A 27,992-nucleotide genomic window follows, 5' to 3' on the forward strand; every position below is an offset into this window, starting at 1 on the left:
TAAATGTCTCTATATATTATGTGTAAGCATTACTCTGCACAAAGGTTTATTTTATTAGTAGGAACTGCTCTAGTGCTTTGTTCAGCAGATAAACATGTATAGACTGTAATGTGACATTGCCCCCTAGTGGCCAAATGGTCAAGAAGATATGTTGAATACTTACTTGGTTTTAAAATGTACCCGTGTCCTACAGAAGTGTGGCATTTCTACAAGCTGAATAAGTATGCAAACCACCCATTCACTAGAAGCCAGTGACATCTCTGAAGCATACATAGGTTTGTGCTTCAGTGACAAATCAATAGATTGCATTATTATGGACATTGGTGTAAGCTCACAAAATGATTGAATCATGGCTGCTTGTCTGATGTCACTCGTTCCTAGAGTACCGATGAGCTGTGTTGTCATTAATGCCGATTTAGTCCACAAAACTTCAGCTTCCACTTTGAGTAGGAGACCGGGAACGTCACACTTGGGAGCAGCCCTGCTTTACGTCTCATTCCCAACACACAACTATTTAAACTGGGTCATCTTTCATTATAGCACAGGAAGGCCGGCTCCAGGGTCCTGCACAAGCCGTATTGTTGATGCTTAATCCGCTGCATCATTTTCTGTAAAAAACCACGAGGAAGATAAACCAGCAACTGTTCTAAACCTCTACTTACTTTTTACACAATGTGCAAGAAACATTTGTGCAAGGTGTCTACGTTTTTAGATGGATTTTATTTCCCTGCAGTTTTCACTTATCAAGAACAAGTAACAGGGAAAGTTGTCTGACCTAGTGCATCAACAAACAGTCTGATAGAGAGAGCCGCACATCTCATCTACAGGAAAGGTATTTTAAAAAAAAAAAAAAAAAAAAAAAAAAAAAAAGGGTCACTAACATTAGCAAAAAGTGTTCAACAGTTAAGAATCAGACTATTTCAGACCCGTTACTTGCCTTATTGGACAGGAAATCGTTCAGCATGTCCCCTCCCGCTGACACCAGGGATGGCTCGATAGTAACTTCCAATAGTTAATGCAATGCTATATGATGCAATACGGACCTTGGAGAATCTCTACTGTGGGTGTTAGAGAATTGCCTATTTTATCCAGCTGCCAAATCTGTGATAAAATGGAAATAGCTGCACCGCTCTGGTGCCCGACGCATCGTTTTATCTTTCATAGACTTTGTGTAATTTACTCTTATAAACTGGAATTATAAATAGAAATACATTCAAAATATATGGGGGAAAAAAAACTGAGATTCTACGTTAAATTTTGTCTGTATCGATCCATCCCTCCCCCTGCACAGTAATAGAAAATACTATTTTGCCTCAAACTTCATATCTGACCGTGAAGTGTCACTATTACCAAAAGGTCCATATAGTCAAATTGTGAAACAAAATGAACAAAGTGAAAACCTTACATTACCTTTAGAAAAAAATTACAAGAATTTTAATTTCCTATCTATGAATCTTTAAAGTGGAATCCGTCACCTTCCCACAGTGGAAGCGGCCAAATTGTGGTGTTAACGGCTCCCAAGCCCGAATGTTGGCCCCGCCCACAAAATGGCAACCGGCACTGTGCGCAGGTGACCGTGCACTTTAACTTTCGTTTTAGACACAAAGTTGGATTTATTTGTACAAGATACAAAATGTAAACATGGCAAAATAAATAGCTAAAACAAGTGATGCAGGACCCCAATTCCATGCTCATGATCCCATTAAAGATTTGTTTTTATATCCATTCAGTTGCAAATTCAAGTGCAAAAGCATGATGATGAATATGTACTATTCAAGTAACAGAAATAATATGAATGATACAAATAAACTATTTTACAAGGTAGTGATTTTTTCCAATTTTACAAAATGTACAGAGAGTATAATGGGAGGAACGTCCCATACACTTAATAGTCCGTTTAGGTCCATGTTAGCAGGCTCTGATCCGCAGAGCGTTGCAGCTTGCATTTCGGTGGGGGGGAAAGAAAATAAAGAAAGAATTCCTGAAAACGTCAGGTCAAGTCTATGTTCTGAAGTTATGTCACCTCCATGGCTACTGTGGTGTCTGCGATTCCGTTTAAGCCCAGCCTTTCTGGTTCGTGATTCTCTCTGGAACAGAACATAAAGGGACGGTAATTAGTACAGTGGTCTCAGAAAGGCGAAATTATTTTGCAGAGCTCTGCGAGGTAAGTGTGCTTAGAGGCTGCCTGAGAAGAAAGACCCTACACAAAGATCTTGTGTTTAATAAGTCCTTGACCAATGTGTAAATCACGTTAACTAAATATAATAAGAAAGAAATAAGGAAAGAGTTTGAGTTTCTGCTATCCTGCTCTACCTTACTAGTCTATGTGGTAACGCGACTCTCTAGCAGCACAAATCCAAAATACACCAAGGAAAATGTGACAATAAGATACATGCAGTCCAAGTTCTTTAATTATAATAATTTTTTTATTCAAATGACCTCCACATTTCAATACAGCATTCCATAAGAAAAGCAGAATATAATGAGGTGACGGCTACATGGCAGTGAGGCTACCTAGCTGGATGGCCCTTGGGCTTTAGAGCATGCCTTATTTTCTTATTATGTAGACTGTAATCTTGAAGCCCTAGGATCTCCACACCTATATAATGGAACATAACACAAGCTGTACCATCACCGATGCACTGCTCGTCCCCATTCAGTGTGACAAACCTAACCTGTGGTTCAGTACCCAGAGAACACACCGCTGACAAATAACAGAACACAATCCATAGTAAGTAAAATGTTTGGTGGATAATTTTTATTTCCATACAAACAAAAGTAGAAAAATAAGAACACTGCAAGAACAAAAAGGCGATTTGCACAGAGCACATATCAGCAAAGTGCTATAATGGATTCTCTTACTGGCACAAATTAACAAAAAGGTAACAATAAATGGCTGCTTTTACCCAACCAGCCATAAACATTTACAATAAATAACACTTTTTTAAATTTTATTTTTTTACTTGTAACCATAGAGAATGCCATCCTGAACATAATATGAAGGTAACAGTGACATTATAATACACACCTGGCTATGCTGCTGATGGCACTGCTCGGAGTAACCTTTGGCACTCGGTCCATGCTGGCAGCGACTGTGGCGAGTTTTAAGGCTGTGGGAGATGGTGCAGAAGTCCTTGTATTGATATGCACATTGACAGGTGACACAACACTGACGTTGTTGAGGTGAACGGTGTTCGTTAGGCAGGAATTACTCATAGGAAGGTTCTGGGGGCTACTTGTGCACAATGTTGGGATTAAGTGGTTAGTGGTGGGGTGTCCAACTGTCCGTACAAGCTGAACGGTGGAGATCCCTGGGCTGGATGATAAAGCCATGTTTGTGGAGTACAACGTTTTTGCAGTCCCTGGGAAACCCAAGAAAACGGAAACGGTCAGGTGCCAATATGGTCAACAACCGGATTACAAATGTTCTTCAAGGTTGCCAGGTAACAAATATAACAAAGTCTATACAATTATCAGCCTCAATAGCAGTGTACAATTCAAAAATAGAAACAGTAACATGCATTTCGCATATCAAAAGATTTCAGGACTCTTTATTGTAAAAAAGACAAATAACAAAGGTTTATTTTTCAGGTAAATACAGTCGCTAGTTATAACAGCTCTTATTCCAACAGCAAATGAGCATCTCATACGATAGGACGTGCTGTTCGAGTGACAGAACCTTGTTTCCCTATTCGTTGTCTCCACATAAACTAAACACCACGTCTTTTGTGAGTTCAAATTCGTGCTCGGACGCCAGTAAGTTCACCTGTATCAGCTTCCTGGAATCAATCGGGTTATAAAGGTTCTGAAGATTTTCGGGCAGGTCTCTAAATACAGCAGGCGGATGATCACAATCTACTTGTCTTTTCAGTCATTTGCTGATTGCACCAACAGGGCCGGAAAATGGCAAATGGATCCTGTTTGGCACTAGGGTCAAGCAGTACAATCCGCTTGTGCGTGGACAGCAAGTGTAAAGGAGGTCACTGCTACTAGAACTGGAAGCAATGGATGTAAGCCAATAAACTACTGCTACACACTATACTAAATTATACAGTAACCTTTTCCCTTCTAATATTAACCCAAAGATTAAAAGATAAAAGTCCAATTCCACCATGCTTTATAAAATGTCCTAGAGTAACTCACCACACCCCCCTTACCTGAATTATAGGTTTCCCCATCCCCTGGAAGCCTCTAATCAGCACTGTAGGGGTTTATGTTTATATTGGGCCACAACAATGGACGCCCAACACTAGAAGGCTGTAATAGGATTCCTGTGTCTGCTCGTCTCCTGCGCGACATTGTGGCTTACCCATGATCCTTTTCCCTCCTCTCATACACAATCACCAACCACTTTGTTTTACACAGGAGTGCATAAATATCACCTTTTTTTTAGCAGATAATTTAGAACAGCAATGGGTGGCTCTCTATCCTTTAAAAGAGCCACACATTACCCTTACTCTTAGTAATAAGTTAAAATATATGAAATTAACGAGACACTTATCTGTGATAACATAAACAAGTATTACCAGATATAACAAACATCTGACAATAAAGCAGGAAGATGCCGGCAGCGGCAGGTGCAGACTGTTATATAAATATATTTGATCAGGTGTACACATTTTATTAAACTTTATTTTTATTTACCAGTTGTATTTAGTCTTCCAATTATACTGTGCAAGTATAATAATTTCTGAACAACATATATGTTCCTACGCTCTTTATAACTTAACAGACCTTACTTATTACAATATAGTCACAAAAAAAGGAAAGACCCCAAAGATGGTTGGTTGGGTCTATGAAATAAGTACGTACTGTTTCTGTAGCCAACACATACCTCCTGGCGGTTGTACAATGCCATTCAGGCTGCTGTGGCCGGTGCTTTGATCCTTGGTGACCTCACTGCGGCCTGGAGTTGGCGAGTTGACCACGGCAGACGCAGCAAAGTGGGCACTAGCCGAGTCCAGTGTCTTGGACATGCAGTCGGTATTTCCAGAGCCCTGGAGAAGACACAGATCAAGGTCACTTAAGATGAACAGTCAGATAGTTGAAAAGGACGGATCACTATTTAAGATCTGTATTGTAGACTAAACAATTGCTCACTGATCTTTTATTTGTGTGCAATAAATCTGATGACATCTAGGTGGCGCTAATGTGGCCTAAGCAGAGTTTTGTTTGAGCTAAACCTTAGCAGAGGCCGCAGTACTCAAATAAATCGTGATTTCAAACCATTTCTAATGGTACAATTATGGTGAAATTATCACCTATTTCACAGCAGAAGCCGTCGATTTGTGGCCGAAACAATATTCAAGAGAATTCACCCTGTCCATACACTGGGAACTAGCGACATCACTGAGGCATGTGGCACTTTGTGCCTCAATATCTTGATAACAGCACTAGCAACTAGTGAATGGACAGGGTGAATATTGGTTCTAGCTGCAAATTGGCTGCCTCAAGGAGAAAGAGAAAAAATAACCAACAGCTTAATGACATAGCAGCAGTATTGTAGCGACACCGTCCTTAAAACCTGTCCCATTACTAGTCCCTGAGTGCCAGTACCATGCAGTGTAAATCACGCACCAGGGAACAACGTGTGTATAGTATGACTGGTGGCGTACCTGTGCGTGCGGATGTATCGGCTGCGACGACTGCTGGGACGACTGCTGCTTGTGTTGGAGCTGAGCCAGCTGCTGCCTTTGCATTTGAACCAACTGCTGCTGATGCGTCTGGAACTGCTCCTCTGTGATGCCCCCCGTGACTGGAAGAGAAATAGGTCACACAGGTTACTCTCCATAAAGGAGGATCTGGAAAAGTCAGCCTATAAATTAGGATATGAAAAGGTCATTCTGACCACACAGGAAATCATTTCATGTGTTACTCATCTATAAAGTGTGCCTCACCCATCTCCTAGTGAACCGATAGGCTGCATTTTCACAGTACATCCCACCCAAGGTCTGCCTCCATTGGGTGCAGGTAAAAGAGCAATTTAACCAATAAAATGCTCAGCAAAAAATAAATAAAAATAAATAAATCACAAGATAAAGATCCATAAATTAGTTTGTTAGTTTTTCTGTATGGTTGGTGCATGAATAAAGTCCTTATTTAACTACTCCATCAAAACAGAATATAATGTCATTATCTGTGCAAAATAAACAAAAATAAAAACCCTTTCCCCTAAAGTTTAAGGGAGCAATACAAAAATTTTAAATGACCAACTGCCTATAACACTTCCTTGAATAAGAGTTGGAGGTATACTTGTCTATGCACCAAAATCTACACACAACAAACTTTTTTTACTACTTGCCAAAGTCTCCCTTACCGAGCCGCACATGATCGGATGATAATTACTTAAGTTCTAAGTGCATTAAGAATTAGAAGGTTTTCTAAAATAAATAAAATGTATCAATAGAACATCCCCAGTAAAGCTGATTATGATAAAGCCATTTACACATAATGAGGTATAGTTATCAGTAACAGCTGCAGAAGCCATTAAAAATCATTGGCAAAATGGCTTCCCAGCTACCTGTCTGCAGTTTGTGGTGCCTGTAAGTATTTGTTAAGCCCTTCTGTGGACACTCAGAATTATGGGAGCCTCAAATCCCCAACTTCCAGTCCTGAATCCTCTTGCCCCAAATAGGAGGACTTCTGCACCGCCTTAATTTGCACCAATGCCAGCATGTACGTCTTATGTCATTTTGCGGGCTGTGAAGTCATTAATAATTTGTTGTTGGTATTTATTTAATTTGCACTTCTGTTATTTTCTCATTTTATGTTCTAACCCCTACGTACATCGCTGCGGGACCCTTATGGAGTCTTATAAATAAAAGATAATAAATAATTATAAAATACAGGCTCATTGTTAAGAAATTCAGACAGACCTACAGGTATGTAGTCATTAAGCTGTAGTACTAAAACACGAACACCAATAAGAAGTCACTGGATGCATCTTGTAGAGAAAGGACAGAATTGTACCTGTCAGTCCATTCTTGCTGGTGTTCAGTAAAGCGGCTCGTTTTATGCTCACGGCATGCCCTACTATCCTTGAGGTACATTCTTCGCTATCGTTGTCTTGAAAATGTATTCGCCTTGGCTGGAAACACTGCAGTCGACACAACCGAATATTGCTTAGGATCTCTGAGAGAGACAGTCTGTTTGTACAATGTTTATCGGAAGCATTGGTCCATGAGATATCGGGAGGGGAATGTGCAACTTGGGAAGAGCTTGAAAAACTAGACAACATTTCAGGGTCCAGCTGCTTTAGGATGGGATCATGTTCTGAGGATAACCGGTCCATTATAACCCTAAAACACAAGATATAAGAAAAAAAGAAGTTTACACAGGGGAAAAGGTAATTGGTTGCTCATATGATGTGATCCACATAGACAGATTTGGTTTGTCTTCATTGACAAATGGGCATTTTACCAAGAAAATTAATAATGTAACACCAGAAACCAGTAAAGCGTTTCATGATTTATTTTTAGAGTATAACCCAAACAAAACTAAACAAGCACAAGAAGGGTGTGCCCCTTTGCCAAACAAAAAACAATTTACCTTCCACCTCGGCCCAGACGTCTCCTTGCAAATCCTATACAGCGTCTGGGGACTGTGAGAGCGGTGAGGCAATGCTTATACCGAAGCCGAGCCAGTCCTGACAAACCAGGGTTTTCTAAAGGATCGTCAATTTGGTCCAAACGTGGCTACAGATACAAACAAACCAGTAAACCGTAAATATATTATTTTTTTTGAGAACTGGCAAAAGTTTGACCTTTACTGTCCTGGCACAAGGTATGGTCTTATTACCCGCTCAGCCTTATAACTACCATGCGGGCTCCGTGTTGTGTTGTACAATTGGCACTGGTGCCATTTAAAACCTCTGATCTGACCGGTACACGTGTTAACGGATCATTTAAAAAGGTTTTAAAACGCGTAGATCTCAATAAAACACTTTATCAATAAACCACTCATACCAAATAGTACAAATCTCTCTTCTATGCTAGTAGCTTGGGAGCTACTTACCTCCAGTTGCTTGCCTGAAACATTTGACAGGTCAAACTGAATGGTTGTCAACGTAACTGATTGGACAAACCACCCAATAAGCCGGCTAATACAAGCTGAAATAAGTATGTATATTTTACAAGCTCATGCCCATACAAGCGACCAGAACCATGGGAGTTACGGCCATCAGACTCTCATGTATAAGATGCATAGAATTTTCTAGACTTCTCTCAAGCCCAGATGCCATCCCCACCCCACAAAACCAGTTTTTACACTAGATAATGAAAATTCCTTAAGATTAATTAGAGCAGTATGTATCTAGTTCTCAGACTTCCTGCTGGCTGTGAAAGCTGCTTTTACTGGGTAACCAAACCTGCTCCAAACCTTCATGGCTTTTATGAGAAATTAAATAGTTAAACAAAATAAAAAAAATAATATATACATATAAAGTGATTTGGTCACATATATGCCTGCATGCATATAGTGTCTGTACAAGGCCTGACAATAATACACTTGACTTGGTTTAGCTTTTGGAAACATTCAACACACATTTGATATAAACCATTTACTAATCATCTACACTGAAACATGAAACAGAGGCGAGTCTTACGGCGTAATACTGGCATCCAGTTCTTCTCCTGAAGGCAAAAGGCCCATCGGGGTCGTTCTCTTCTTCTAGATCAGACACTGGAGAGGGTACCTGGAGAAGGGAAACAGGGGATTAACCCGGAGACTCTCCTCTCTTGAACCCTCTTCTTTGATGACAGTTTTAGGCCTAACCTGTGGAAACTCTTCATCGTCAGAGCTCTGGAAGTCATATTGTTTGATATCACTCTTGTTAATTACTGGCAATGGCTCTGAGGCTGGCTGAGGAGTCACAACCGGATCTGCTTTTGGCTTCTTTGGGTATTTCTTTTTTAGCCGGACGATTTCAAAAACTTCTTCTTTCACAGAGGGATGGTGAATATTCTGCAAGGGACATTTATAGGAATTACTACAATTGGGAAAACAAAAATCTATTGCTTGCTACAGAAGTAAAATGTTACCAGGCTCGGTACTGACCCGCTGAAATGGCGATACTGGCCTGGTGGCAGCTATTCAGCCGCCTGTCCTCCTCCAATAAAAGCAAATTAAAAAACCCACCAAAGAGAAAATAGATTGGGGCTCCCCAGTTGTTGTATGCTGCACAGTACAGATTATTTTTGCTGGTTTTGACCACAATTCATTTCCTTATTTTATACAACGTTATATGGATAAATGGATAAGGATAATAAGACTATGGACACCCATGTATCACACATTACAGAGGAGTCTGTTCAGGACATACCTTAGTTTTGCACTCAGGAGCTCTGTGATGTTTGCCGTTGTGAAGAGATGTTGGTATGGTGTGGGCCTCCTTCTCAACCTTTGAAACTTTAATTTCATTCAATATTTCGCCTCCAAAGTCACCCAGATTGTACCTTTCATAAAAAACAAAAATATATTAATAAAATAGTTACAGTAAAAGGGATGAGCTGCTGCCATCCTGCATTAATACAGAGGGCGGTATTAGACAGCACGGGTCTAAAGGATTATCATATGGCACAACTCAGTATCCTGATAATTGAGCATTATGTTTTACCTCTTCTCTACCACTTCCAGCGTTAAATGCAACAGTTCCCGCTTCGTCTTTTCTCTTCTTTTGATCATTTCCAATATGGTTATGGCTCGGCTGAACTCTCTTCTTAACTTTAACATTTTCTCATAAGAGGCCTCATCATTCTTGCGATTCTGCAGAAAGTACAGTAAGACCCATATTGATGCACATTCTCACCATGTACTACAGGAAGAGGAATAGGGAGCCCTGCATTACCTTACAGGTACATGTTACAGGTACATTGTGCTGGGACTTTACCTTTCGAGTTTGCATCTTTTCAGTTCTCCGCCGGAATGCAACATATGGGTCACTGTTTGTAGACCCGTCGCGCTTCTCTTGTTTAATTTGAGGGATGAGGGAGGGCCCCCTGCAGTTCTTACGTTTTCTTACCCAGTAGTCATACACAGATTTTATAAGGTAATCATCCTCATTTAGCAGCAACTTAGCTTCCTGAAGAGTCACAAGCTGCAAGAAATCACAAAGGATAGTATGAACATATTGCTACTGATATTTACATACACTTGTAAGTGTTCTAAGAATTATATATGAATGAGAATTCCGTCTCTACTATAGTACTCGGTCGTGTTATTAGAATGATATCATTACCGATGTAATGTATGTAAATTACTATTAGACTATAGGAGCAAATGGGCAGGGTCTGGGAATAGGCAGGAAATTATTACAGTCTCAGTACAGCGTTGCATAATAAGTTGCCATTATATAATTAATGATACCCACAAAGATTAAGACCTGTATGAAAAACACTGAACAAAGCCAATTACCAAGTAACTAATTAATCTGGCCTTCAATTATTCTGAAGTTCTAGGATGGTATTTCTATTTCTAAAAGGTGCAATTTGGATTTCCTTCACTGAGGAAAGGAGGCCTTTACTCACAAAATGCAAACACATTCCCGTTCCCTTCTCTATTACAGGACTTTTCAATTCTGAGAACACTTTATATGGATTTTCCCGCTGGATAGACAGACTAAAGCCGCACTACAGGCAGACTGTTTTACCCTTCTTGGAGCTCATCAGTAAAGGAGAAAAGTCTGCTGCTCAACATGTCTGTCTCTGACAGTATTCAATTTCTGAATTATCTCTATTGTGCCTGAGTAGCAGACCTTTATCTAACTCTAGCGACCCTAAACAGGTTTCATTAGTGTACGGTAGAGGTGGTACCTGGTGATGACCTCCTCTATAAACCTTAGTGCTGACTAAAAATCTTAGATTCTTACACGTTATGACTAAAATAAGACAAAGTACATAAATAAATACCTAATTTTTTCAGGTGTCCATAATACATGAAAACAATATTGCAAAGGGGAATACAGATCACATTTATTATTGATTCCATATAAAAGGTAAAGTATGTACTACACAATAATGGACGTACAATAACTTCTTTAATGCTAGTGGATTGTATCAATTGCCTGTAGTAAATAGGAAATGCACTTCTATACTGAGCTGGTAACGTATCCTGATCATTGGTCAGCCAGACGGCATGTGATAAAAGGCACAAATTAGCAGAGTCTGTGCTAGTTATAACTAGAGACGTGATCATGCATGCGCTTCATCTGATCCGTGCCGAAACCTCAAATAATCTCAGTGTATGGAGGTTCTGGATGAAATGTGTACCGTTATCCCACCATCCCCCCTTTTATTTAACATACCTAAGTTTTGGAATTATCAGCTACGTAGGCCGGCTTCTTTTTTTTTTTGTGGTTCATAATTTTGATTTAATGCCCAACTAGTAATACCCACCCCTGATGAACACATATTTGAAACTATGAACCTAAAGCTAGATGGCTCTGTGTTCTCATAAGGGACTCTCAATGGCGATGCTTATTCACAACTATAACACATTTGGAGATTTAAGGAGTTTTAATAGTCTATAGAACTGAACATTGATGACAAACATAAATAAAAATAAAACAACCTTATAAAATGACAGCTATCAACCAAACACAAGCATGTGCCTTCACGGACTCCTGCACTTTATAAAGTACTGTAGTGTAATCTATTTAGTGTGCCGGTACTACTGTCCAAATCTTTTCTCAAACAGCCTTCCAGCCTGGTTGTCGTTTGTCCAATGGAAATAAGTAAACAAGTTTGTTTCAACCAATTGTGGCATTGTGCCTTTATCAATCTCATTGGCCACCAGGTCGGGCACTTACAACAGATAATTTTTAAACTTATTTATTGATTATATATGTATAAAGGTGAATTATGAACAGCGTTAGGTCTTTTCTTTCTTTTTTTTTTTTTTTAAACCAATATGTTAAGGGGAGGGGGATAATGAAGGAAGGAAAAAGTAAAGGGAGGGAGGGAGAGGGTGGACGGGGAATACTGATCCACCACAAAATTAACCTTCACTAGATACACTTTAGATAAATTAAATTAGAGGCCAACATTACATATGGGGAAGATTCAATTATCAATTATTAAGTGTGAGCAAAAAAGAGCACAGCTATCATTACCGTAACTGACTGTTTTGCGAGTGTAACCATAGGGAATTTAAATCTCCCTCCCATAGATAACAACTGAACAGCATTGCTAAACATAACAGCTCTCAGTACGCTATTGGTTAATAGTTAACAATTGTCAAGAAGGAGTTAATGCCATTGAAGAGTGTGGGCAGTTTTGACTCTCTCTTTAATAGATATTGAATTGTTTAAAGAGGCTTCATATGTTTATTATATAGTATCCTGTGCACAACATATTTAGTAAAATAAATAAACAAACAGGGAGGACAAGAATATGTTGTTCTCTATGCACTATGCTCTCTCCCAGATCAGCGTTCTCCAAATCCCACAAGCAAGAGGTGGTGATGTAAAGAGGAAGTTGGTGCAAGAGAGACTAGAATGTATTAATGCAATAAGAAGCAAAGGAGAAACTGCTAAAACATCCTCTTTATCATACACAACATATGTGCAAGATGGAAACCTGTATCCCCTCATGAAGAATCCACTCCCAGCAACATCAATTGTTCTTTTAGGGAAAGGAATTTTAAAAAAAATGATAAACTGTCTATCAGACGTTGTGATCTCAGTACCTGATTGGAGCTCGCCTTTTCCAGCCTGTCAATCATTATCTCAAACTGCAGTGGTTTCAGTTCCATTTTCCTGTTGAGCCGGTTAAGCAAAGTCTCATCTTCAGAGTCCATATCATAATCTGGCTGCTCATTGTCTAGATTGAACGCTAAAAGTTAAGAATAACTAAAATTATTAACTGAATTATTATACCCCAAACACATGTCTGACTTCACATGAAAATGCATCACCATAAAAAAGAAAAAGTAGAATAATATATATTTTACACACACATATAAGTATGTGTATATATTCCCAGCACAAGGGAAGATCAACAACATTTACTTATATTGTTCTAGCAAATTCCGTAACGCTTTAGAATCGGGAACAAACACAGCAATAAACAATACTGGGTAATACAGACAGAGAGGTAAGAGGGTCCTGCACGCACACTTACAATCTGCAGGATTCACAATTACTCTTGCAAATTTAAATGACTCATATTGACAACTAGACAGCAGGGTATGCAAACACCATTCTTCATAAAAGTAGAAATGTGTTGTAGTATTATGAAGTAACACATTTACAACAAGCTGAACTGGTATAACCAGCCTCCAATACATGGACCAACAATGTTAACCTCAGAGAAACTGTTTAAGGACACTTAACCCTGTGTAAGCTTACAGATGTAATGACAGAACTGTCTTGCTAGCAGCTTTACAATGAGTAGTTGGTATAGGACAGCCCTACACACAATGAAAGGAGTGAGGGATCTGTGTGACACAACAAAGGAGAGGAGTCACTGTTACTACCAGCGTATCGAATATACCCAGTAACCACCTTTATAGATTAGTATGCTCAATGCGTTCTATGCGCTGCTCATTTATTTTTTTGGCCTGCATGCTGTGACAAGACTATTATCAGTCGGCAGATTTCAAGGGAGGGGGACGGGACATGGGAAACAGAGCCATGTTTATAGAAGAGCGCTCATTGAAGCTCGGCTTCCTGTCTTAGAGGGCAGGTGGTTCATCCAGTTCCAAGCAACAGATACAGCCTGTGTGATACATGGGATGCACTTTACCAGATAAACTTACGCTGAATGTGAATGAACTGCTTGGGCTGTTTAAATTCCCCTTTGTACAGGCGACTGTAGTAGAGAACATTGCTCTCGGCTTCAGGAACGGGAATGACCATGCTTTCTTTCTTTTCTCTAAAAACTTGCTGTGCCGAAATAGCTCGTTGTAAGTGATGTTCCTGCAAATAGAGAGAGATGCTGTAGAAATGGCAATGAAAGCAAGTGTATCATTAATGTATCCACAGTGGTGATAAAGCAAGAATCAGTACACATACATATATCACACACCTTTTATATGCGAGATAATAAACCTGAGAGAGAACTCATTGAATCACATAACTCTCCTGCACAATGCAAAATAATCAATCATTCTGAAACGGACATTAGACGCAGAACATGGCTGGCATTTACGTTATACATTCTCACATCATTCAAGCCCAGATATCATATACAGGCATCCCTGATGCCTAGCAAACCCTGGCACTCCTCCAGGTCAGACGCTGTACAAGAAAAACATGAGAGGGAGACCAACTGCTTGATTTCCACTCTGCAAATCTGGGATAGGTTGTGCCAAGCAGACAAGACCACAACACGCCTCTTGCTAGGTGGAATAAAACCCGTAAATAGCCAAAGGTGCTGGTGTCTGACAACAGAAGCGCATGAGCAGCTTCAACAAAATGGACCTTCAGTCTCGTGTTGCGGTCTGGATCTGCACTGCCACCCAGTCCAGCAGCCCTACCAGGGCAGGAACATCAGGTCTGAGAACTCAGGGAACCTGCTGCAGAACTTCTTTGGAAATCAAATTGTTGGTCACCTTCTTTTAAGGTCTGACATTTGAATGGCCCAACATTGAAAATGGCTACTAATAGTAGAGGTGAATGGTTTCTCATTGCTACAGGCAAAGAAGAATATATTACAATAATCAGGGTAAAGCCCTACCCATGAATTAATGTGATTAACAAAAAACAAGGTCTCCTGGAGCTTCAAAAACTCACGTCACAGTGAAGAGCCACCACTTGTATTAACATGAACAACCATTGATGAAGGCAGGACACACGCAAAGGCACCAGTTCCATTACAAAACACTGAAAATACAATGTACTAATATACCAATCTTCAACCAGTGCTAAACTATAGATTTCTTATTGTTTATTTGTATAGTGCCACAACGTTTTCCAGAGAATTATTGTGTCATTCACATCAGTCCCTGACCCATTGGAGCAGACAGTCTAAATACAGACACACTAGGGTCCAGTTATGTCATCGACCAATTAATCTACTAGTATGTTTTTGGACTGTGTGGGGAAACCTACGTAACCTTGGGAGAACATACAAGCTCTACACAGAGAAGGCCTTGGTCAGAACGGAACCCATGGCCCCAGCCCAGCGACGCAAAAACGTTAACCACTGTGCCACTATTACGTTCATATAATTCAGAAAAGCTGCCAAATAGGATTGCCACAGGAATACATAACCAGTAACTGTAAACCTGGGTACACACCTATGCAAATATTGTGCAGATCACACAATTCACAAACTTTTAAACAGATATTGCAAGAGTGTGTACACTCTTGATTTGCTTTTATAAACTTCCTAAACATCACGATCACGATGTCGGGCAAATGTGGAAGTTTGTACACACTCGCAATCCACAGCGGAGGCAGATATCTTATGAGAAATGGAGATCACAGATCGGAAGGTAAATTGTGTAGGCGTGTACACATGAATCGGCATGCTCATTAGGACTTTCAACCACTAGTTACATTGTTACAGAAGTCTGTAGTAAGATTGCATAGGTGTGTACCCAGCTTAATGCTAGGTACACACTACTGAATTTTCTGACCATCATCATCATCAATTTATATAGCGCCACTAATTCCGCAGCGCTGTACAGAGAACTCATTCACATCAGTCCCTGCCCCATTGGGGCTTGCAGTCTAAATTCCCTAACATACACACACACACACACTAGGGTCAATTTGTTAGCAGCCAATTAACTTACCAGTATGTTTTTGGAGTGTGGGAGGAAACCGGAGCACCCGGAGGAAACCCACGCAAATACGGGGAGAACATGAAAACTCCTCACAGATAAGGCCATCGTCAGGAATTGATCTCATGACCCCAGTGCTGTGAGGCAGAAGTGCTAACCACTAGGCCACCATGCTGCCAATGTGTTATTTACAACGATTTCACTTACAACTAAATTTCCAGTCTGCCGATTCATGTGTATACACTATACACCATTTACCTTCTGATCTGTGCTCTGCATATGGTCCCAAGAGCAGTGTAGTTGGTCATTCCTGTCACACTGATAACACACAAAATAAACTTTTGACTTTTTCACAATGTCATTATAAATTTTGTTAGCTTGTGACACACTAAATAATCAGTCTCAGAAAGAACAGATGAATTAATCCACCTATAGCACACTCTATATTTAACAACACAGTGACAGGTTCCTACTCTTTCTCTGTGCAGTCAGGCGAGTGTATACACACTGCAAGATCGGAAGGTGGTTAGAATGAGATTGTTATACAGAACGAGCAATCAAATGAAACGACGATCGATACTTTGGAACAACTGTTGTTCATTGTGCAAGTATACACGCTAACGCGTTACCGGCCAAACAGTCGGTGCTTGGCCCGATAATTGGATGAAATATCTATATAGTGCGTACCTATCCTAAGTGTAACAATTTTCACAGACAATTACATAGACCAAAAAGAGTAATGTTAGAGTCTGTCAGAGTTAAATGGGAGAAATTCCTAGAGGGAAATTCCTATATGATTAATGGTATTCCACAATATAAAACACAGCTCTCACTTATGAACAATTAACTTTTTGCAATTAGTATGCATATCAATTTGCAGAAAATATGCTGCAAACCTTCGCCATTAATCACTTAAAAAAGATGAAATGCCTGTTACAGCTATGATAAATGTTTATATATAAAACAGTTGTAGGTGGCGATCAGAGGTTCCTTAAGCACAAGATGGGGACAGTACATACACAACTAAGGGAACTCAATCTCCAACCACTAAGGGAAACAGCACCACTATTTATGAGATGATAGTTATGGCTTATATGGAATGTATTAAGGGACCATCAATACACAGATGGTTATAACAGGCTGCATAACTTGGCAAGACAATGTATTATACAAAGTTACCGGGAAAAGGTCTACAACATGTTCTTACATCTCTTCCTTCTTAAAAAAAAATAAACAAAACAAACAGAATGATATGGGGGAGCATATGGGTTCATTTTTGGAATTTCGACTTCGAAAGTGCCACCCATGCAGCCAGTGCTCAAAATACCAGCTTCATCCATTGGCGATGCTACACTACATAACATATGTATGGAGTAAAAATACCCCAGAGCCAACTACCCATGAGACCTGAACATTTACAGAAGATATATAAGGAATCTCCGGCGCTAATGGGTAGCACAATAAACATAAAAACACAAAATCAAATTGAACATCAATTGCAGCAAATCAATAGAGGGGGTGCAATCCTCTAACAAACAAACATATTAACCAAAAAGCAGATTGCGCATGAGATGTTCTATTGAAAATAATTGTATGTGGAAATAAGCAAGCAAATAGCTCAATGGGTAAATATATATATATATATATATATATATATATATATATATATATATATATATATATATATATATATATATATATATATATATATATACACATATATATATATACATATACACACACATACATATACACACACACACATGTTTACTCCGGCAATAGATGAATACAATACATAATGAAAATAAATAAAATATAACAACAGATAGAATACAAAATCACGTGATATATATCTATAGCTAATTGGAATCTATGTAGATGAAGATGTCAAAAGATGTCTCAACAAAGAGCCAGATTGCTAACATATAACGGATTGTCCAAATGACCATATGAGTAATAGCTCTGTATACGGGTATGGATGAGAGAACTTTGTTTCGCCAGATTCCGGCTATAAAATTAGATGACAAGTTCCCACAAATAGAGCGGTATATTCAAATATGTAGCTCCATAGTAGTAGCTGAAATACATTAGCAGTGGAGCAGTGCGCTGTTGGTGGTGTTCATTATGCCGATGTAATGAATCAGGCTTGTAAATAAATGTAACATCCAGATCTTACCCGTTAAGGGAGATACAGATCCAAATTCCCGTCCCACAGTTGATTGTAAAGATGTTCCTCTAAAGGACACAATATACGTAAGAGCCTCTGAAGACAATATATCAAATGTCTTCCCGATAGATGAGGCTCAATAGAGCTGATGCTCAATAGTAGGTGTTCCGTAGATAGGAAGATGACAAACAGTGACGCGTTTCGTCCGTCCAAGCGGACTTTTTCAAGCTTGAAAAAGTCCGCTTGGGCATCTTTACAATCAACTGTGTTTCAATCCGGACGGATTTAGGTGGTGCGCACCACAGAAGACACATTGTGGAGTCTCCGCTTGTCTGAACCGCTTGTGCGGCGGGACGTGAATTTGGATCTGTATCTCCCTTAACGGGTAAGATCTGGATGTTACATTTATTTACAAGCCTGATTCATTACATCGGCATAATGAACACCACCAACAGCGCACTGCTCCACTGCTAATGTATTTCAGCTACTACTATGGAGCTACATATTTGAATATACCGCTCTATTTGTGGGAACTTGTCATCTAATTTTATAGCCGGAAGCTGGCGAAACAAAGTTCTCTCATCCATACCCGTATACAGAGCTATTACTCATATGGTCATTTGGACAATCCGTTATATGTTAGCAATCTGGCTCTTTGTTGAGACATCTTTTGACATCTTCATCTACATAGATTCCAATTAGCTATAGATATATATCATGTGATTTTGGATTCTATCTGTTATTTACAGAAGATAACAAATATTCCTTTGATAGGCTGGCTCCTGAATTCTGCATATCTAAATAGAGAGTTATTAATGACAGTCACATTTTTCTGGGCTGAGCCAATATTAATCCCCAAGAGATGTCACCATCCCCTGGTGGCTCCAATCTGACAAACATTGGTTAATGGTTGCTTCCACTGGTTATACACTGGGTCCAAGGGTCCCATGGCACACTGCTCAGCTTGTTTGAAACTGGCCCAGTGGGAATTAGACAGTTTACGGCCGTCAGGAGTCCAGCAAATGGTGTGGCAGGGAAGTGAAAGTTTGTACTATTCAACAGCTGGGTGTACAACCATAGGATAGCTATCATTATCAGCAGTCATATGTGGACAGCACACACAACATTGATTTATACTTTGTTGAAAGTGACTGCATATAAAAACAAACAGGCAGATATAGTAATCAGGTATTTGTTTGTTTTTTATTGTAACAAAACAATAATAATTACAATAACAATAATATTATTATTATTATTATTATTATTATTATTATTATTAAGTCAGTATTATTTATACCTGCCATATTTCCCAGCAAAGCCTCGGGTCAGTCATCAATATCAAATGGGATTCTCACACAATGTTTCTAGGCACGAATGTATGCAAGTTACTTGTCTGAATTTTCAAACACAGCCGGGGGGGCAGCACAAGCAGGTACAGCCGGGGGGGCAGCACAAGCAGGTACAGCCGGGGGGGCAGCACAAGCAGGTACAGCCGGGGGGGGGGGCAGCACAAGCAGGTACAGCCGGGGGGGGCAGCACAAGCAGGTAGAGCCGGGGGGCCAGCACAAGCAGGTAGAGCCGGGGGGGGCAGCACAAGCAGGTACAGATGGGGGACAGCACAAGCAGGTACAGCCGGGGGACAGCACAAGCAGGTAAAAAGAGGAAGGAAAAATGCAAACTTGTAGTGCTTTTTAGGAGGTGTGTATACTTTTTTTTTAAACAAACTTCACAACTCTCTTACACGTAAAACCGCAAAGCAACTCCAGTGTAAGCAGTAACTATCCAGCTGATCTGCCATTATACACCCACTCAGTGTGACATCACTCGGATGGATACGCTCCACACTGGAATGTTTTAAAAGAATCCATAAGAATAAAACACATGTGGTTGAAAAATTCTCCATTCATTCCCAGTCTCAATCACTGGGTAATTAAGGTAATCATAAAGGCCATTGGTGTATATTAAGGATGTGTGCAGTATCATGTAACCAGTAGTGGCGTGCAATTACAATTCCCATCCCCCTCTTCTATTCCCCAGGGAAATCCCATCACAGATGTCAACTATAATCTATTTCTGGAGACAGTCTAACTGTATACTGAAAGACTTCTACCTGGAAATGTCCCTATCCTCAAAAAGGTACCTAACTGCACAATACAACTCCTCGTATCGAACATAGTGGATGCAATTCTCATTACATTTATTATCGGATCTCTCCCTCTCGATATAGATATTTATATGAACATAAATTAGTTACAGCAAAAATTGGCTTATAATATGTAATGGGAGATGTTGGTAATATCAAGGTCCATATAATCGTTACTATGCAGGGACACACTTGTCAACTATTGCCAATGTCAAAAGGCTTTTCAGATTTGTCAATGAAAATGTTTTTTCTAAGAATGACAAACTGCACTTTACAACTGCTATTCCCCTGCATATCAGACACATTACGCATTCTCATGAATTACATAACTAAGATCAGGAGACAATCTTTACAGGGAGATGAAAGTTCCCCCAGACAGCATTGGATGTGACATGCTTTTATGCACCCACTGAGCACTGGATATTAACGACTACTATACTCCCACTAGTGTAGGTTATATAAAATACATATCAAAAAACAAATATTTATAGAAGCAAAAGTGACCACTGTATAGATAAAAATTAGCAATAATCTGGTAATAGACAGAAATGAGAAATACCAATTTCAAATCTAGGGATCGGACTTGAAGCATACAGTTATTCCAGTCCTATCCTCCTACTACAGTTTATTAGCGGTTTGGCTGCTAGTTAAATAACCTTTTCTTAAATCCCAGCACGTTCCGGCTCCATCCCCCACTCTCACATGACAGCAGCGATAGCCTCGCAGAACAGGCAGCAATTTCAGCAGGAGATCAGTCACAAATGGCATCAACATTTGCCATTAAAATTTCAAAGTTTGTGTTATAAAATGTGTACACTGTTTTATGACTTCATTAAATCTAAATGACTTATTTTTTGCAACACATTAAACATCCATCTGTTAGTAGAACTATTTTCAAATGAAAAATGCAACATTGCATATTAGTCCCTGTAAAGGCACGGATTGCTTCAGCTTGTAGGTGAAATCTTCTATTAATTAGAACGAGGGAGGCGTACAGCAATCACTGCCAGGGACATCTGTCTTAATACCCTTTCATCCAAAGAAACCTAAACTGAAACCTTTTATGTTACTGCAGGCTTGTCTGTAAACCAGGCGATAGGGTGAAATAATGTTATTTAACTCTGTATCTTTTCAGTGGCATTCAGGTATTAACCAGAGTGTACAGCTTGCAGATTGGACAATACCGGTGAGAAATTGCGGCCTATACAAAATTAATTAAAGTAAACATCCTAAGCTTTATAATAGGATGTGTACAACACAAATCACAGGACCACATCAATCAGCTTGCAGCAAATTAGTAGTGCATCTTGGAACGCTTTCCCATCTGCTAATATAAAGGTTATAAAACACATACATTTTCAAAAGGAAGAATGTATGCTGCAAGAGAGAGCAAGACAATTAAAGAGAAGACATAAAGCTAAATTGTGCTTGGACTGTGCTGGCTGATTCATAGATATTCTTGTACTAGACAAATGGAAAATAAACAGTTTAATATTTGAAGCTTAAATGGACCATTACCTTTCTGAAAGCACAATGCTATACCAAGTAAAAATTAACGAAATGTTTACAAATTAACCTTGTACCAGAAATGCAAATACAGTAAAACAGTCAAGAATAAATTCGAAACCAGATGAAGCATGAAAATTCAATTCAATTAGTATTTAATTCATCACAACAAAATATACAACATATTTCTGCCATTTCAGGTAATATATTACAAAAGTTTAGCTGGTCTAAATTATCTGTCACAAAACAGAACCAAACTAAAATCACAATGTGCATCATTTAGAGAGTATTGGTGTCATTTAAATGATTGGAATGAGTCACAACATTCTCTGTTTGCACGGTTGTATTTTTGGTAGGAATATCTCTACATTGAGAGTTACATCGTTATTATTGTAGACTGACTCTCTCTCTCAGTCACAATGTCTTGTCACTTTTCACCGAGCTATCTTATTGTCAAATACTTCATAGTGCCGTTCATAGCTTTAATCAGGCTAATGGGAGTAAATGGAGCAAGAGAAATAACCAAGCCAAACTCGGCTAATGTGCAAGACGTTAGTACAGATCCAGAGACACTGATTCAAGACCAAGAAAAATTAACAATACACAAAAACCACTGATGTAACACTGATCAAAAGACACTAATGTATGTTTCAATGTCTGAAACATCAATAAAATCTGCAGCGTAACTAGCAAAAAGTAATTCTTTGACAAAGTGATTTTGATATAGCTCTTCTTTTCTGCCATAACACAGTGTCCCCATCACCTGCTCCCAGTGGAGGCAGCTGAGGTATGAGGCAGTGTGCATCTCATGCCTCAGTGATGTACACAACAAGTAACCTCCCCCATCTTTGGCATTGTTGACATTTCATATTATATAATGAAATATTAATGGATTTATCCATAAATTCCACACATCTCCACACAATACTGTACTGTCAAATATAGCACAAAAGCAATGCCAACACTTGTTCTTAATCACACAATGATTACCCCGCCCCCCCCTCATTTTCATAATTTGTAAAAGCACCTTTAACTTCAATTACAGCTCTGAGCTGCCTCTATCAGCCCTGCATGCCTAGAAACTGCAATTATCACCCATTCACCTTTGCAATATTGCTTGTGTTATATCTGGTTTGATGGGGACCATTGGTGAACAGCAATTTGCAAATCATTCTACAGACCCACAGTGGGACCGAGGTCCAGGATTTGACTAGGACACTATAGGACATTTTATTTATTTATTTGTGGCGTTTGCTGTATACTCTGGGTGATTGTCCTACTGCAATACAAATCTTCTCTCAGGTCCCAAGTCTTTTACAGACTGCAGCAGGTTGTCCTCCAAAATTGTCTGCATCCTGCTCCATCCATCTTACATGCCCTAAATAGGAGGAGCATCCTCACAGCATTATGTTCCCACCATCGTGTTAGACTTGAGGCAAACATCTATCACAGAGGTAAAAAAAATTCAATTTCGGTCTCATCAAACTCACTTGTTAGGTGGATTTCTCTACATGGTTTCTGGCAAACTCCAAGTCAGATTTCATGCAGTTTCAACAATGGTTTTGTTTTTCCACCCTCCCATTAAAATGCAGATTTGTGAAGTGTCCAAACTATTGTTGCCCCATGGTTTCTGCCACAAAAGATTACAACTCTGTCATAGTTTTGAGATGGTCACAAAGAGACATATGACAAGTGCCTCTCACATGGATGCTCAGTTTTGGAGAATGCACAATTGTAGACAAATTCACAGTTGTGGCCTATTGTCTCAATTTCTTTATGATGGCTTGGGCAGTGCTTTCAGATCTTATAACCTTCCCTTGATTGACACTTTCCAAAAACCTTTTCACTTAGATTTGCGTTGAATGATCTCCGATTTTCATGATGAAGCTTTTGTTTGAAAATGCACAAAACAACTGTGAGATCTCTCACAGATTGGCGTATATTTTAAAAACCAATACTTTCAATTGATCAATTAAATGTGGCCGCTGAAGCCAACTACATTGCACCACTGGTTATTTACGTACATATCAGAAAAAAGGGGATTATGTAATAATTTATTGTCTGATTTTTCATTTGTAGTGAAGATTAAACATGAAATTTTTTACAATAATCAGTGGTATAAAATCCTAAAATACATCAATTTTGACTGTGAGCGAAGTAAAAAGTTAAAAACAACAAGGGGGTGGATACATTTTATAGCCAGTTTAAATTAGTTCCTAGTGAATTGATGGTTTGATTATTTGTTAAGCACAGAGAGGACCTCTTGCCTGCAACATTCCTTCACTTTTACCTACAGAAGATATATTTCCAATACACCAGGGGTCCAACATTCACGACCAATCAGCACCTATGTCCTCAATGCACCTTTATTAATTTAGACTGTTACCATATCTATTTATTGTTTTGGATTTCTTCAGTCATACATTTCCATATCTAATAGGCCTAAGAGATAGATATCTAATGTGTTAAAAAAAAAAAAGAAATAAAACGCAATATTCCTTGCATTTATAGACACCTTCCGCACAGTCACTGAATTCCGGATACATGAGCACAGCACTGACCATCACAAAGGAGTAAACCAGACATAGGACTTGTGTCAACACACTATTAACACAATGAAAACTGCTGGCTTCCTCCTTTGGGACTATGTGTTCCTTATACATTCATGTATAGATCCACCTACATGACTAAAGTTCAACCATCCGTTTAACATGATTTTAGTTATGTGCCATCCCAGGTTGAATTAACATTTTGTTTGAATAAATTATGATACATATATGTATATTTCTACATCTGACTATTTTTAATTCTCCCCTATAGTTTTTTCATGCGCATAAATACTAACACCTGCACACAAGATGGCTACTATCACACAGACATGTATAGTTGAATACAAAAACTATACAGATGTAACAAACATTAATTTAAATATACAAGTTTTGTTATATTGCGGTCATCTCTTTGGATGAAACATATATGTCTGCCACTATAAAGCTCAGTCTCTCAGCTGGAACACATCTGTTTTATCACGCAAGCTGGTTCCACATTGTATCACTGTGTCAGAGGTCGGACTTATGCGACTGTGGTTGCCATGGTAGTGACATGACAGCAAACTGTAAATAGTAACTCAAAGAAAAAAAAAATAGTTAAGGAAAAAAGACCCCCATAATGTAAACCCGAGATTTATGTAATACAAAAAAAATAAAAAACATACACTTTTTTTAATGGAATTGTAGCTTTAGTTACTGTAAAGCCAAAATATTTTTTTTCTCCTCTGTGAAAACATGCAGTCCCTTCTGTCAAATCACTTTTAGGTACCACCAATATAAATCGGATGTAATAATAAAAAGTTACATAAAGTGGAATTAATCAAAATCAATGTAATCTGTAGAAAACCCAAAAACTCATTTGTGGTTACTGCTGCTCAATAAACCAATAAGAGAAATTGCAGCTGTGCTTGTCGGGAAGCCAGGAATACATTGTGCTGTGTGCAAATGACCTTTCAGGCAGCTAAGAGACTAATTGAGAAAGTCTAAATTAGCATTTTTTTTTTACTAATGAATACAAATCCCAAGGCAAGGAGACCCTGCAGGCTAACACATACAAAGGGTAGCTAAGAGTCAGGTCTATTTCACATCTCTCAGCAGCATCACCCATGGAGGGGGAGGCACACTTTTATAACGAATAATGAGAATCTGACTGATTGCAGTACCAAATAGAGCACTGGCCAATAACTAGATGGTTATATGTACAAAAATGCCTTCCTGTTTTCAGATAAATAGTGATTATTTTATTTTGACACATAAATAAAATACACTACATAAAATTTGTTCATAAGCATTTCAAAATAAAGTTTAAAAATACATAGACATGCCTATATATCCATACCCTTCCCTTAGGTAGAGGGGTGGAAAGAACATAAGTCATACAGCAGGAAAAACACAGAATATAACAAAGGAGAGCCTTTATATAAAGCAGGGGTGTAAAAACACCAAGAGCCTGGTTACCCATAATTAGGGTGCCGATAACCAGCTGCAAGCCCGTTTCTCCAACACAGACTTATTTGGGACACAGTGATGTTTTCCTCTTTGCAGTTTAACACTTTGTGGCAACCCTGCTCCCTGCACAGATGGTCTGTAAGGTTTACATGGCAGGAGCAGATCTGCAGGCACAGCTGTAAAATAAGAGTTCGGGAACACACGCTGCTGAAGCAACTTTGTCTGTTTGCCTTGAGCACTGTACTGTTTGGACGGAGGGCCAAGGTGGATACATGGTATGAGACTGCTTTCTCTCCTGGTGATAACCATGAGCAAAATTAAAACAATGTTAACAAGTATAGTGATGAAACAACAACATTTGTATTACTTTGGACTGCACAGCTTCCGGTTGCCCTGGTGGCTAGGACAGAGGCGTGCTTTAATTTAGAATATCCAGGCTCTAACTACATAGCATTCACAAGAGCCTTGCTTCACTATCCCACAGTGACTTCCAGCCCAGGATAACTTTCACTGCAGCTGTAAACTTGCATTCACTCATCCCTGACTTCAGCCTAGAGCTCCGTACAGAGCCAAGAGCATTCATTCAATGGATGCAAGCATGTAGTCACCACAGATATCCCAGGACCAGTGTCACTGTGGGATGGTGATGCAAAGAGTAGCTATATCAAGTCTCCTGCAAGTGCCCAGTACTACATGTACAGGAAGGCAAATGGGCTGGGCACATGCTAGGCACCACAGGTGGTTAAACATGCTAGGCATCTACAGAGCATCACCACTAACTGGACTGAGCACATTCATCTAACCACTTAGGTACTTTGCATTAAAGAACATATCCACATTCAACAACGTTGTTTCTATCATATTAGGCCCAAGCATACATATTTTCCCTATACTAAATTGTATCTGGGAGCATTAGACGATACAGCCATATGCCTGGTCTAAAACTGTTTAATTTGGTTCTGTCTGGTCAAACCCCAACCCCAACCCCTCCCATTTCAAAATTATTTTTTATGTTCCTTTTTATGCAGCAGTTAGCTGTGTGCAATCATTACTAGCTGCTCCAGCTATGCTTCAGGCAGATGGAGAGATAGATACAATCATTGCACATAGCCGTGTGACGTCACTGCATGCTACCATCACCAACATGACTGCGTTTTGATAAGACACAGCCAGAAAACTGGAATTTGCAACTCGCAGGCCTTACAAATTAGGATATTTCTGGAGTGATAATAATTTAACTAAAAAAAACAACAAAACAAGACATTTATTAAGAAAATATTAGATTTATTACAATTGTTATTTAAACAAGGAATTATCTTTTAAAATTAAGGCTATGCTAAGTAGATCAACAGTGACGGAGGGGGGCACATCATGGGAGAAACTTTAATGCAGATACACCTCACACCTGTAAAGCTCCCCTTCCACAAAAATAATGCTTTAAAAAGGGGATTTTTTTTTTATTTTAGTGTCTATGTGGATGGGCTATATCTTACAGTCCCCGTAAAGGACCAGTAATCATACTGCAAGTTTGAAAGGGAAAGAAATTATCCTGTACAACTTTAACACTGACTTAATAGCAAGGTGAAAAATGCATTTAAAGCAAAATAATATTTTATATGCTCAGCCGATCTATGTGTGTATATATATATATATATATATATATATATATATATATATATATATATATATATATATATATATATATATATATATATTTTAACATATAGAATAGGGTTAATAATGTTATATAGAATTAATGAAGCAGTTGGGCCAATATAAAAAAAGTGTTAACTATGGTATGATGATGTAAAAATAGAAAGTTAACTATAGCAGTATCTCAAGTTTTAGATGGCGTACCTCTGATAATGTCAATGGGTATTTTGTCATCGTGAATTTATCACAGACACGAGAAAAAAAAACAAAAAAAAACAAGTTCAGTAATATTAGTAAAGAGTAAAATGCAGTATACTGAAAATAATATGGTATAGTTGATTTAACTATACAACATAAAGGTCTGCATGATGTGACAGATTGAGAAAAACTGCTATACAATACAATGCTGCAATTAGATCAGGTTATTTATCTATTAAAGTATGTGATTTAGGGATGTGGGAATGACTTTCACAGATAAATGGCAAAATCTGAATGATCTCCTGAATCAACAGAACTGTCCCGACTTCATTGTCACATCAAGATTTACCTGAGCAGGCTGAGGTGTGAAAGGGTTCATTAAAAGACCACCTACTGTCTAAAAATGTTTTATCTCCCACTAACATACATCTCATACTTATTATTAACTACCTTCTTTTACCACCACTAATACTTGGTTCTAAAGCTGACACTTTGAGGAAGTCTTCAGTTACTCCCTGACTTATTAAACATAAAAAGATCAACAGAATTTAATCAGCGCTATTATTAACTAAACAATTATGTGCCTTACCAACACGTGACTCCT

The 27,992-nt window shown here is 38.8% G+C and overlaps 1 protein-coding gene across 1 annotated transcript in view; it reads right to left on the reverse strand.

Annotated features, from left to right (window-relative positions):
* Nucleotides 1-861: 861 nt before the first annotated feature.
* Nucleotides 862-27,992, reverse strand: part of EPC2 (enhancer of polycomb 2) — a 42,618-nt gene continuing 15,487 nt past the window's right edge. The window contains exons 2-14 of the mRNA XM_075180920.1: nucleotides 13,753-13,912; nucleotides 12,682-12,827; nucleotides 9,887-10,093; nucleotides 9,614-9,762; nucleotides 9,320-9,452; nucleotides 8,773-8,961; nucleotides 8,603-8,692; nucleotides 7,549-7,694; nucleotides 6,970-7,298; nucleotides 5,616-5,755; nucleotides 4,835-4,997; nucleotides 3,029-3,362; nucleotides 862-2,087 (exon numbers count right to left, since the gene is read on the reverse strand). Of these exons, the coding sequence (XP_075037021.1) occupies nucleotides 2,015-2,087; nucleotides 3,029-3,362; nucleotides 4,835-4,997; nucleotides 5,616-5,755; nucleotides 6,970-7,298; nucleotides 7,549-7,694; nucleotides 8,603-8,692; nucleotides 8,773-8,961; nucleotides 9,320-9,452; nucleotides 9,614-9,762; nucleotides 9,887-10,093; nucleotides 12,682-12,827; nucleotides 13,753-13,912 (2,259 nt within the window). The 3' untranslated portion in view covers nucleotides 862-2,014. The remainder of the gene's footprint in view (nucleotides 2,088-3,028; nucleotides 3,363-4,834; nucleotides 4,998-5,615; nucleotides 5,756-6,969; nucleotides 7,299-7,548; nucleotides 7,695-8,602; nucleotides 8,693-8,772; nucleotides 8,962-9,319; nucleotides 9,453-9,613; nucleotides 9,763-9,886; nucleotides 10,094-12,681; nucleotides 12,828-13,752; nucleotides 13,913-27,992) is intronic.

The sequence above is a fragment of the Mixophyes fleayi genome, chromosome 7 (assembly GCF_038048845.1).
Source record: "Mixophyes fleayi isolate aMixFle1 chromosome 7, aMixFle1.hap1, whole genome shotgun sequence".
Classification (NCBI taxonomy): domain Eukaryota; kingdom Metazoa; phylum Chordata; class Amphibia; order Anura; family Limnodynastidae; genus Mixophyes; species Mixophyes fleayi.